Source organism: Limulus polyphemus, unplaced genomic scaffold (assembly GCF_000517525.1).
Source record: "Limulus polyphemus unplaced genomic scaffold, Limulus_polyphemus-2.1.2 Scaffold692, whole genome shotgun sequence".
NCBI lineage: Eukaryota > Metazoa > Arthropoda > Merostomata > Xiphosura > Limulidae > Limulus > Limulus polyphemus.
The window spans coordinates 112,423-125,900 of NW_013666302.1; the positions used below are offsets into that span (position 1 = coordinate 112,423).

At 31.6% G+C, this 13,478-nt stretch overlaps 1 protein-coding gene across 1 annotated transcript in view; it reads right to left on the reverse strand.

Moving 5' to 3' along the window:
• LOC106460002 (CCAAT/enhancer-binding protein zeta-like) overlaps positions 1 to 13,478 on the reverse strand; it is a 39,719-nt gene that overhangs the window by 15,893 nt on the left and 10,348 nt on the right. The window contains exons 5-7 of the mRNA XM_022386589.1: positions 12,206 to 12,397; positions 11,461 to 11,528; positions 7,682 to 7,897 (exon numbers count right to left, since the gene is read on the reverse strand). Of these exons, the coding sequence (XP_022242297.1) occupies positions 7,682 to 7,897; positions 11,461 to 11,528; positions 12,206 to 12,397 (476 nt within the window). The remainder of the gene's footprint in view (positions 1 to 7,681; positions 7,898 to 11,460; positions 11,529 to 12,205; positions 12,398 to 13,478) is intronic.

The following is a 13,478-nucleotide window of genomic DNA, read 5'->3' on the forward strand; positions in this document are numbered from 1 at the left end:
AACTGGAATGTTTGAATCAAGCCCTTCATTAGAAACACCCTTCACTCGTCAATCGGAATGGTGTTCTTCTTCTCCACTACAATGCACATCCACATGTGGCATGTTTGACGCAACATAAGATTATGGAGTTGGGTTGGGAAGTTGTCCCCCACCATATTCTCCAGATATGGCACCATCAGATTACTATATTTTTCGTTCGCTGCAACACCATCTTAATGGGAAAATGCTTCTTTGCAAGTGATTTCTTTAATCATTGCATTAACAACCTGATTGTAAGATGGAAAAACATCATCAATAAGAATGGAGACTATTTCATTTAATAAATGTTTTGTTTTGATGTATAAGTTGGGGTTTTTCATCTAAAAAAAAGGGACATTACTTTCTTGACGACCTAATATGTGTGTGGTGTTACATTTATTCACTGTGATGTAATAGTAACTTACAAAGCTAACCTCCTTATGCTGACCTTTGTTACCATAAACTTTTATTTTTTATCATGACAGTAAAGAAATATTAATATTTTGACCAATATAATTGGCATCCAGTGTAAAATTTTATATTTAAATATGAGAGATTGTATACTAAATATATCATATAATCTTCAGTATGCTTCTAAAAGACAAATACCTGGTTTAAAATCTTAGTTTGTTTTACTCTATTTATATGTTCTCTTTTTAGAAATGTGAGTTTAGGAACATTTGCTTTAAGCAGTAGAATTGTTTTATATCTCGTATCAATATTTTAATGAAATCCAAAATATTGTAGGATGTGGCATTGTTTCTTCTTTAGCTGAGAAAAAAGAACTTTAGTGCAAGTTTTATGTTTCATTAATAATGATTACATGAATTTCATACATACATGTTTTTGACTGTATTCATTGCTCAACCTGCGTTAGTGTTAGAAATATTTAAATATAAAACTATTCAGGGCAAAATCTAGGAATTTGGTATAGGTTGTGCTCTTTGGAAAATATATAGGGGTTAGGGTGTGTCCTGAGTCTCTCAGTGGGTTAAAGTTAGTTGAGAAAAAATATGTTGTTTTTACTGATCATTTTTTTCAATTGCATTAAATGCACATGATATATTCAATCTCTTATATGCATGTGAAAAACAATTAGTTGAGAATTTTACAATAAAAAAATAACTCAATTTAAAATACATTTACTGCCCAAAGTAAACAGTCATGTTTAGCTTCTACAAACATATAATTAGATTTGAGGGTAAGTTGGTGGAGATTCTGATGAGTAATAAAATTTTATCAGGTATCCCACGCTTGGTATTACTGGCGCATAAAAATATAGCTAATAAAAAGGAAACAAACAAGAATAAGTAATTTTTATTTTATTTTATAAAGACAAGTAGAATTGATATATATGTAACCTAACCAGCTATAATAATAAAGAAAGTTTTAATTCTACAAAAAAGTATTGAAACAAGAAAGTAAAACTACAAAGACTGAGTTACTTAAAATTTAATAACATTTCATACCTACTATGGCTCAGACTAACATAATTATAATGATTTGCCAGAGTAGGATTAAAATTGTTTACATGTTAAATAACTCAGTTTTTGTAGTTTCGTCTTTCTTGTTTCAATACTTTTTGTACCATTAAAACTTTCTATATTACTATAGCTAGCTAGGTTATGTATATATCTATTTCTACTTGTCTTTACAAAATTTACATTTTTTATTATACTTGTTACTAATGAAATACAAGAGACAAATTTTTTAATAATATTTTCAAATTCAAGAAAGCAATTAAGCTTTAAATTATATTCTGAAAGCAATTGACTGCAAAATGTGATATCTCAACTTAAGGGCAATTGCCTACCCCTTCCTCCATCCTGTGGACACACCCCTGGAGTGTTTACTTTTTCTTCTAATGAGAATGATTAAGTGTACTATACCAATTCTTGTTTATTAAATGTAGAAATTTTTTTTTACATTTTAACACCAGAATCCTTATTAAAGTATTTTTTGTCCATATCAAGTAGTCATTTCAAGCAACTTCTGCTTAAAATATTTGAACAGTATTTTTTGTAAACTGTTGCAAGTAACTTCAGCAGTTAGTCACAACTGCAATATTTAACACAAAAGTGAATATGTGCAAGTGAGTTTCTATGATATAAGATGTTATTAATTTCTTGACCATTCAGAAAGGACAAAAAGGAGAAATAAGTATGCAAGGGAAATGAAATGGCTTTGGTCCAACAAATATGAAAACATGATGGTGAACTTGGAATGTTTGAAAAATGCATATTTTTCACATGATGGTAAAAATTCTCTGTCAATAATATATCATATTTTGCTGCAGCTTTTGCAAAAGTAAGAACTAAAACAGTAATTAAACTGTATTATCTTTTTCTTGTACCATAATTCTGGTTATTCTCTTTAAATAAAATACTGATCATAGTTCAGGAAGAATAATTTCAGCACTTTCAGTTTAATGATTAATTTTTGTTATTAATTTCCATTTTGGAGTAGAGAAGTGATGAATCTTAAGATAAGCTAAGAAAATCCCAAAGTGTGATCTTGAGAGTCCTGAAACTCTTGAGTCAATATCAAGTGGTATACTACAATCAACAGAAACATTACTAACAGCATCATAATACCACCTCTAGCAGGAATAAACACAATACACTTCAAGACTTCTGAATCTCTCAGTCAATATCAAGTGCCCTATTAAATCAATATTCAATTAATGTGTGTATATATTTCAATAACAGTGATTATTCTGTACCATTATTTTTTTATAGTTAAACATTTTGCTGCTTTTTCTCAATGCATTGGTAACACTTATCCTATGACTTCTAGAAAAGATCTGTTGGATTGTGAAAAGGAATATTTCACACAAGACAAAAGTATTAGAAGAGGTATGAAATTGTTTACAAACATTCAATTATTTAAAACCAATATCTAAGTTCACAATAATTTTATACAGAAAAGGAATATCACCACACATATTTTTTTCAATGGAAAAGTTTACTTATCAGCATCTATGAAAATAAAATTGAATCAATTTTGTTAAAATTTGCACTTGCATTTAAAAATTTTGATCGAAGAATATCAAAATCCTCTTTACTCAATAAAACTATAGGGATTGTACAAAACAAAATTCCATACTCTTCAAGCACTTTCCAGGATAGAGTTATCTCTTTTCTTGGAACCATAAACATTGATTACTTAAGACTATTTCTTTGCCTGACTTATGAGTATTCAAACACAGTAAGTCAGCTTCATCATTATTAAAATATGCTAGAATTCCTTTAAAGTCTATTCAAATAACTAAAACTTGTATATGATCTTGTAAAAAAGGAAACTTGGCAATATAATTAAAAAATAAATACTTCAAGGAATTAATAAGGAGTTCTGAACTGTACAAATTCACACAAATACATGGAAATGCTTTACTATATTTGCTGTAAAATACAAATACGAAAACATTACTCCATCTCTCGTACTTTCAACTATGGAAAGTCAGCCTTACACAAGTTAACCTAACAGCCATGGGAACAGTCAACTTGTCCGACCCAGTATTGGAGAAGGAATGTTGACTATGATTTCAAATTCACTATGTGTATCCACACTGAAGATCTGACTTAGATTTTAAGAAGTCGGAGTGCACAGTAATGTTCATGTGACGAATAAAAATACTTTTGTCCACTGTACAGTTTGCATATTGAATTTGCATAACCTCTAGAACATCTGAAATGCATATCTAGTTTTTCAGTATCTCTGTATATTGTATCTAGTATTTAATCTCCTCTACCATGAACTGTAGCTAAATTATCAATGTATTTACTAAGATTAAAATATTTAATATTTGCTGTTCCAACCTTCAGCAAGTGGTATTCTTTCTTGATCTCAACAATAGCTTGGAATATACTTTATAAAAGTATTGCATATAAACTAAAGGTATACCACAAACTAATTTTTGTTTAATTTAAATACAACTAGTTATTCTCGCCAAAAACTGAAAAAAGTCACCGCAGTAATATTGAGGCTAAGTGAAATTAGCTCATTTTGATCCTCTTACAAAACCCCACATGCTGATAACTGTTGATGTTGCTTTCCTTCAGCCACTCACTTATGTGCTGATGTTGTACAACTATATGCACATTGTATCATATTAAATGTCAAACAATATTAAAATTACACATTCCAATTAGTTTTCCCAGGTTCATGAGGAAATCTGAGTTCTAACTAAAATGTGTTATAATTATTTCACATTATATTTTGATAACATTTTGTAAGATACTATTAGTTAGCCCATGTTAAAAAAGTTTCTACTTTATTAGTACAATCTACGCTTTATCATGACAATGATGTAAATTATAAGTCATATAAAAAAATGAGTTTCGGTATCTTACAACATCCTTCACCTATAATTCTACACTAAAAAAGCATTCATTTGGAAACACAGTCATAAATCGGATGTAACCAACTTCTGTATTTAGTCATCTACTGCTTATAGTGTTACAAAGATACTATAATACTTAACCTTACTTGCTAAATGAATAGCAAACAAAAACATATAAATTTTATTAAATCACTGAGATAAACACAAGAACAGATATACATACATTTTTTATACTGTTCAATATCATCAGACAAAAGCTTTTGAGCAAAAGATCGTAACTGTAATAAAACTTCATCTGGTGCTGTTTCCTGAAGAGGAGGTTCAGCCGAGAGCTATTAAAGAGTATTATTAAAAAAAAATCTTTAGCAATAGAATACAAAAGAAAACAGTATGTCCGTGATCAAATTAATTTGAAATAAACTTTCAACACTTTTTAAATAGTATAAACAAATTTCATCAACCTCTTTAAAATAAAACTAGAACCTACAGTGGTGATGCCTTTAAAAATTAGAATTATTGTGCCTATGTTGCCTAAAAATGCTATTTTATTGATTTACAACACAAACACAAAAGTTGCATAATGAGCAACATGATATTACAAACTTATGACCAAAGTAATTTTGTGACACATAGACAAATTCCTTTATAGCTTTTTGTGTGTATTATGATTGAATTGTCCTTTACTCACCCAATTAACCTATGTTTATGTACTTAAAACAAGTGTTACTAATTTACTCTGTGGCAGCCAGAAACTGCAGAGTTTTACACTTTCATAGCTGGAATATATCTTCATTCAGGAATATTTTTCCAAATATTTCGTGGAAGTGTGGTGATGATCTTACTGAACAGGTGTAAGTAGTCATAAAGTTGCTAAGTTGTAGGTAGTCATAAATACCTTAAGCCACGTAATTATCTTGCTTGGACAGGGTTTTGTACTACATACCCCTAGGGTATGGGTAATACCCAGCGAAGGGGTTGTGTAATTGTTTGTAAAGGTTGTTATAAGCTTGGAGTCAATCCTCTCTTGAATATGTAATAAGAATGATCACTGATGCAGATAATATAGAATGTTGGGATACTGCCAAAGACTTCATTCTGAATGGTTATTTTCCTTACAGTTTCAGCAACTAAAAAGCTCAAACAAACTAAGAACTGGTTAACAAATGATATAGGTAAGCTAGGACTGTACGATACCACATAAGAACTCTCTGACTCATCTGTGTGGTACACACACAATCCTTTCTGCAGAAGTCTGATTCCTTTCTATTCCATCAGTCAGCATGTTAGCCTATAAACTTAGAATCTGACCAGTACAATACAATAAAACTCAACCATTTAAACATCAGGTCTTCCTATAAAATAAAGATTAATCTTCTTTGTTTTACATGTGTGCTTGAGTCTCCACTCCTTTGTTGCTGTATTCATTTTGTTCTTTTGTAAAACATTTTCTGAATCTGCTGCCTATGATGGATCTATATACTTACCTTTTGGATACCAATGACTTTCAGTACCACATAAGTCACAAGTAATATTTTTCAGGAATGTTAGGAAAGTAGTTAAAAGTTTTTACAAATTTGTTGTGTGTCAGACACTAAAGAAAACCATGCTCTTGCAATATCATTGAAGTACTTACACAAGCTGCAGTAAAACAACAATAAATATGCCACAATACATACAAGAATCTCTCCTTTATACCAATTAGTGCCTAAGTTTGGAAAAAAAGTTAGACATAGTTAACTCTCTCAATACAGATAGCTGAAAGTGTGCACGTCAAGACATTTTACAGGGTTACAAATAAACTTGGCATCAAAATGCAGTTAATAAATCAAAATGTAATACAAGTTTCCATTCCTTAATTTTGAAAGGAAATATCTAAATAAATTTTCAATATCTGCTAATCTGGATAACAGGATAATTATTCTCTTCAACTTGCCCATTTTATATTTTTTTACCACCCCTCTCTGATGTCCCAAGTTTAACATTTACTAGATATTACTAAGGCATAGTCTGAGTTGTATAGCTTTCAATCTTTATTGTTTATGGAGATATAAACAAGAAAATCAAATCCACTTGCCACACCCTCCTATTACATCCTCTCTTTCACAAATTGCCAATAATTCTTTCTGATATATACTATTACATCACTTATAGTCATATAGAGTCAAAGTCATAAATTACCAAATGACATATAACTTTACTTGTTCTCAGTTGAGATTTTTAGTTATTTTGCCTGCAGGTTCAAATTTACTATCACCGAGTTCAGATCGAGCAGCTTTGTGATTTATTTCAAGGCAATTATGCCTTAGTTAGAAATCATATTAGATTATAATAGGTATAGAACATTGTTTATTAGAACATTGTAATTTTTAGTTATCAGTAATATCTTTACAAGTAACTAGAATTAACTTTCATTGGAAGACCTAATATAAATACCAAATTTCTTATTTTTCATGTATACTTTTTACTTATTGTTATAAAAGTAATACTAAAATGCAAAAATTAGAAAATAACAGATAAACTAGAAAGTTTTACTGAAAAACAATGTTTAAAATGCATTTAGGAGGTTTTAGGGATTACAAAAATGAAATTTGAGATTTTTGAGATGAGGAAAAGTATTTTTAATTTTAACATGAAAATTACTTTTCACATGGAATATTCAAAAGAAATACTCAATATATTAATGGACAAATCTTTATTTTCTTTTACTAAAAATACTTCACTAAAAAACATGATTTTTTGTATGTGAAAGACTGCCAAATATTGTAAAGATATACACACTATATTGAAACTTAGAAGTTTTAAATCTATAAAGACTTTAAATGAGTACAAAGAGGTCATGTGATTGGTCAAATTGAATGATATCGTGTTGAGAGAGTTAAATTTGCAGTCATTCAAGAAATAAAGAAAAAAAAAGGTAATTTAGATTTTTTTTTCTGGTGATTACAAGGTTGGTCAAATCAACAAAGTCTGTAAAGTGTTATGACAGAGAAAATAAAAGATAAAATACAAAGCTTTTATATTCATTTAAGAGGTTCTAGAGGTTATGCAAAAGAAAATTGAGAACTGTAAGATGAAAAAAGTATTTTTAATCTTAAAAGAAAGAAAATCACTTTGCACTTAGACTAGTCAGAGACTGAGTCACATGCTGACTCCATATACTCATGAACAAATATTTAGTAAAGATGCTCATGCTACATTAAAAAGTTATAGTATATATATACTTTCATGGTTACCTGCTGGTTGCTGCACTAATCAAAATGACCAAGTCTGAATAGAGATTTAATGTTATGCCAGATTATTGCCATAAACCAGTATACAAACCTGTTCTTGTTCTGGATTTTGAGTTAACAGTTCACTCATAGTTGTTATAGCTTTCTGCTTTGTCTTTTCTACTGTATCATGTGATATTTTTTCTAATGCCCGTACAAATGTATTGTACCGTTCTTTAAGTTGATCTTCAAAGTACCACAATAACAGACGACGATCTCTAGCTTCTCGATTACCACTTGACAGCTCCTCTAACATAGTGAGTGGATGCTGGAATGAATAATTAATAGTTAGATTGTAATTTCAAGACACGATGATATACATGATTCTCATTCCATACAACTTCCTAATGTAGAGTTTAAGTTCAATAATAGCAATAGGTACTTATAGTTATTGATATTCAATGTTTGATTTCCTCTTATAGCTAAAAAGAGTAGTTTATATGTACCTTACATTACCCCTAAGATAGCCTGTTTACTGTGTAACCTGGAATTGTTACCAAATGAAATAAATTTTAGTAACTTACTTGCCTTATTGCAAATACAAAAAAAATGAATGGATGGTTTGGTGTATAACCTTAATTTACCCCAAAAAGTATGAAGTACAGTAGATAACATGTGATTTTAATCATTCCACCAAAAACTACTTTCTATCAAATGTGGCCTATACTTTCTACACAAAAGTTTCTTTAGTATACAACCTGTTCTTGGCACCCATATCAGTTCCTGTAGTTTATAAACTTCTCCGAGAGTGGAGAAAACTCAACACTCCGAAGGAAAATCCCCAGTCCACCACTCCAATGACTGGAAACTGAGTGTGGTAAGGACTGCCGAGCTCCACTAGTAGAAGTAAGGGGGGGTGAACATTAGCATTGGGGAGTCCTGAGGAACAGGCCCCTGGAGACAGTGCAACAGGTGAACCACGTTTCTTAATTTTTAAAAGCAAACTGATCTCGACAGATTTAGCTCTAAAATCAGCAGGGACTAGCAAAATCCCCTTTAGCTTTACTCATGATAGTCCGTAGAAATATTGTATTAAAATATCACCATCCAGAATTGCATCCAGATGGTCTTATGGAACACCTCATCTCGACAGAGCCCATTGCAACCAGGAACCAATATAAAGGTTGCTAGTGCAAAATTTAAATACAAGCACACCCAACTGGGCAACACTCGCCACTGAGTGGGATCCAAAAGAAATCAATAAAGACCCTAGAAGAGAAAAGAACAATAACTGTAAGTCAGATAACATGTTACTCACCACCCTGTTAAAATCTAGTAGGGGGAAGACAAAATCCCATCGAAAAGGAAATTGCCAGATCATGAAGGTAATGAGATATGAACTTGTCAGGAGAAGTCCACATATTGGCCCACAAAATATCTTCTAGAGAACAGTTCAACTGGGCAGCCAAAGACATCGATGGGTGTCAAATCTGGTGACAGGTGACGTGGAGCATATTGTGATCGTTAACAGATAAGCCCAAAAAGGCAATATGGATCAACTACCAAAGCCATCTGGTTAAAGTAACATGTGATAAATCCCTGGACATTGCAGGATCCCAGTGAATAAAAAGTCTGTTCCTAGGGCCTCGAAATGGTTCCATACGAGCCACACAACATCTGATCACCCTGATGGGTCATAACAAATGATCCGGGTCTGATCTACTGTTAAGATGAGAAATGCCAGGTAAATGAATAGGAGAAAAAGATTTGTTTCCCTCTCTGGCAGTGAGAGTTTTAGAATAAATGATCGGTCGGGATAGAGCAAACAAAGGTAGATTAATAGAGAGTCCGCTGAACATGAATGACAAATAAATCAGAACGATGACGTCTGGAAGCTAACAGCAATAAAAAATAAACTGTGAGCGAAAGGTGATATAATGAACAGGAGGCTATGGGTTCAAAGGGATGACAAGATAAAGCATGTAAAACAACCCTAAAGTCCCAATTATGGCAGAAGGTGGCTGATCAGATGAGTCCTCAGGAGAGGAAGCTCTAGTGAAAGAAGGAGCAGGAAACAGGGAGTCTAAATTTTCCCCAGAATATCTCATTTCAGAATGAAAAATCAAATCAGCACCTCCCAGCGAGAGACCCCTATGACCATATGAAGGGTTCCATCTTGCCTCGAATCAGGTTACAAACAGCTTTCAAGGAGAGTGGCACCCCCCCCCTCGACTGCTGACCACCACTAGATAACAAATAGACAAAAGCTGAGTAGCCACCGTGCTTGAAACCGTTACACTGGAATTCATATCCTTTTTTTATTGGTAATATATTTGTACGAAAAAACAAATTCAACAAAATATATCTCAGGATAACACAACAAAGAATTTCCGATTATCAGAAAATGTAAATCATAAAACGTTTGTCTCAATGCTAATGCTTTGTCGAGAAAAAGTGATTTTATCGTCTGTATACAATGCTTATATATAGTACCTGCATAGAGAGCATGTGAGGGCCAGCGTAAAGTTTTGCAACTTAGATATTGCAGAGGGCAGTCTAGTGGGTTATATGTAAAAACTGGAGAAAGCAAACACAACATTAGATGGCAAAGATGAAGTTCGAGAATTAGCTATTAGTGTCAGTGGAGGTATGTATGTTTTGGAATACAAAATCTAGCTAACGAAGTTGCCCATGCCTGTGTGGCACTTATTTCATTGACTTCACAGGGATAGTGGATCAACATGAATGTGCATTCACCATGTAGATCTACTGAATACAGGTGATCAGAAATCAACAATTTGTAATTAAGACAATAGCAACAGAAAACTTGAAATGACAGTTACACTTGAGCCACTGATTCAAAGTATCTGTGCTATGCATGACATTATGTATCACTTTAATTTGATGTTGGCTTCAAGTAGTAAATATCAAAATAGTGATGATCTCAAACCCCCGCACTCAATAACTTATCATTTAAACTCATTCACCTGAGTTACTCTACCAAATTTCTTCGATATTGGGTCAGCTAGTTTCTCACAAGGAAGTGACATAAAGAGTGTAATTGTTCTATAATTAAAAATGTAATTAAATCAAGAAGACCAGAACTCAAAAGTATAATACATAAATATGGTGTGGTGAAATAAGTATGTTTTGTTGTTGCTGAACTGTCATACTTACCTGAGGTGAGCTCAAAGATCATTTGAGTGTACTTTACTCAGGAGTCGTATTGTCACTAAAACTAATTTTATGCTAAGAGCCAGATCTGACAACTTATTCATTTATAAAAATACATACAGCATACAAATATACATAGTATAAAACTAATGAAGTATGGGATGATAGTAAAAAAAAATAGCACACACTCTAAGATAATTCTGAGCTTATAATAGGTCTGAAAAATTTTTGTAATGTGATTAATCATCACAAAGCTCCCACTTATATCAAATGCTGTTATTCAGACAGTCTCAATGTCTATTCTACTACATTTCTTGTAAACTGACCTTCAAAACAATACATTCTTCACATGGATACCAAATGACAAACAAGATATCTGTACCATTTCATGAAGAAGGGTGTAAAGCATACTGAAAGTGTGAGGTTAAAACAAAATAATATCTCAGCTTCTACAAAGTCCAGAAACACATAATTTACTTTGTAATGGAATATTCTTTTCTAGTATTATAAAGACCAAAACCTAAGGACCATAAGCAAATTTATAAAAAGAAAAATAAATACACATTTTCCAGTTCAAATGGTTAAAAAAGTTGGAAATGTAAGAAATGTACATTTATTGTAAATTTGTAATATATATAATAACTAAGTTATTTTACTCTTGTCTCTACATTATGACGAATTTAGTTTCTGTTTTTATAATCAAAACTTTTGAAATACCTGTTCAAATTTACAAAGTTTTCTGTCTTCCAGCAACAAGTCTGACAAAAACAGATCACGTAGAGAATCTAAACAGACACATAAAGAAATGCTAAATACAAAAGAAAAATATATATTCGGTACAATTTTAAAAACCTTCTCCTTTGTTACAAAAAGAAATACGTTATAATCAATTAATAAATCACTGACAAAGTAGTCTTACAACTACAAATTAAATTATATTAAATGGCACTCAGAATTATAATTATTTCCTATAAAATTTATTTCAAAGAAAATGTAGTCAATTGCTCAACACTAGGGCTCATACCCATTCACACTAGCTTTGATTTTTGTACCAATTTTATCTTCAGCATCCCAATATAACACCACCATGAGAAATATGTTAAGAATTCAGCAGTCAGTAGTAAAGCTTTGACAATCTTTACACATTTATTGCTCAATTAGAAAAAGAAAAAACTGAGCCTTTTATAATTTCTATGGTCTGATCTAAAATTGAATACTCCTAATAAATTTTAAAGATGAAGTAAAAATTAAATTGGTATTTCTCTACTAAAATGCATCTCAGTGTCAAAAAAGAAGACTGAAAGATAAGTTAATTCTTAATTTTTCAGCTTGATATTGCATATCAATAAAAATACAACATACTTTTTTTAAAAATAAATAGCACTTCTTAGAAAATAAGAATATGTATGGAAAAGTAGACCTGTGCAAAAAAATAAATTATTTAATATCTACAATAACTTACCAATTGCCATCATACACTCGCGTTTCCCTTTGGTATTTACCATGGCAATCAAAGAGTCAAGATTAGAGAGATTATGAACTGGTGAATCCTGTATCAAAAGTGTGTAGGCAGCAACTTTATCTGCCAATGTTCCAGAATTCAGGACTGTTCGAACCCATTCAAAATCCGATCTTACTCGTCGGGTATGTTGATCTAAGTACACAAAAATAAATGACTAAATATTTATTTCAACACTATACAAGGTAAATTTTTATACATCAATAATAAGTTGCTTTTTAATAATAAATAAATCTTTTTAAAAATTATGTCATTCTATTCAAAATCAGCTTGATTATGTGAGTTAACATAGCTCCTTAGAAGTACAATTATATAAAACAGTTACTACCTGTTATTACCTTTAGCATGGCTCACTCCTCTCTTAATCACTATAAAACATTCAATACTTTTAATTACCTTTAGCATGGCTCACTCCTCTCTTAATCACTATATAACAGTCAAAAGCTTTGATTACCTTTAGCATGACTCACTCCTCTCTTAATCACTATAAAACAGTCAATACTTTTAATTACCTTTAGCGTGACTCACTCCTCTCTTAATCACTATAAAACATTCAATACTTTTAATTACCTTTAGCATGACTCACTACTCTCTTAATCACTATAAAACAGTCACTACCTTTAATTACCTTTAGCATGGCTCACTCCTCTCTTAACCAAAATGGTGGCCATGAAAATCTCCCATTTAAACTTCAAAATGTCTGAATATTAACTATGACTATTTCATAGTATTGGCTGAGCAAAACTAAAGCTTAGTATACTTATGAAGCTGCCTAAATTGATATATACAGGTTTATGGAGTGAATTAAAATTTCACTATTTCAATGAATTTTCATCTAAGTAAGTAACTTTTCTAGACAAGTACACAGAAAAAGTGATGAATCTTATCTCTCTAATTCTTTCTCAGAACTTTTCCACCTGGGGTCCCAATGATTCCTTTCTCATACCAAAAAGGCTTGGTTTCTTTTAAATTTTGCGAAAAGCTACATCAGGGCTATCTGCGCTAGCTGTCCCTAAGTTAGCAGTGAAAGACTAGAGGAAGACAGCTAATCATCACCACCCACTGCCAACACTTGGGCAACTCTTTTACCAATGAATAGTGGGATTGACTGTCACATTATAATGCCCCTATACAGCTGAAAGGACAAACATGTTGTACTGAAGAGGATATATATAATGGACAATGTGCTACTTTGGGTTTCTTGATCCTCATTCCC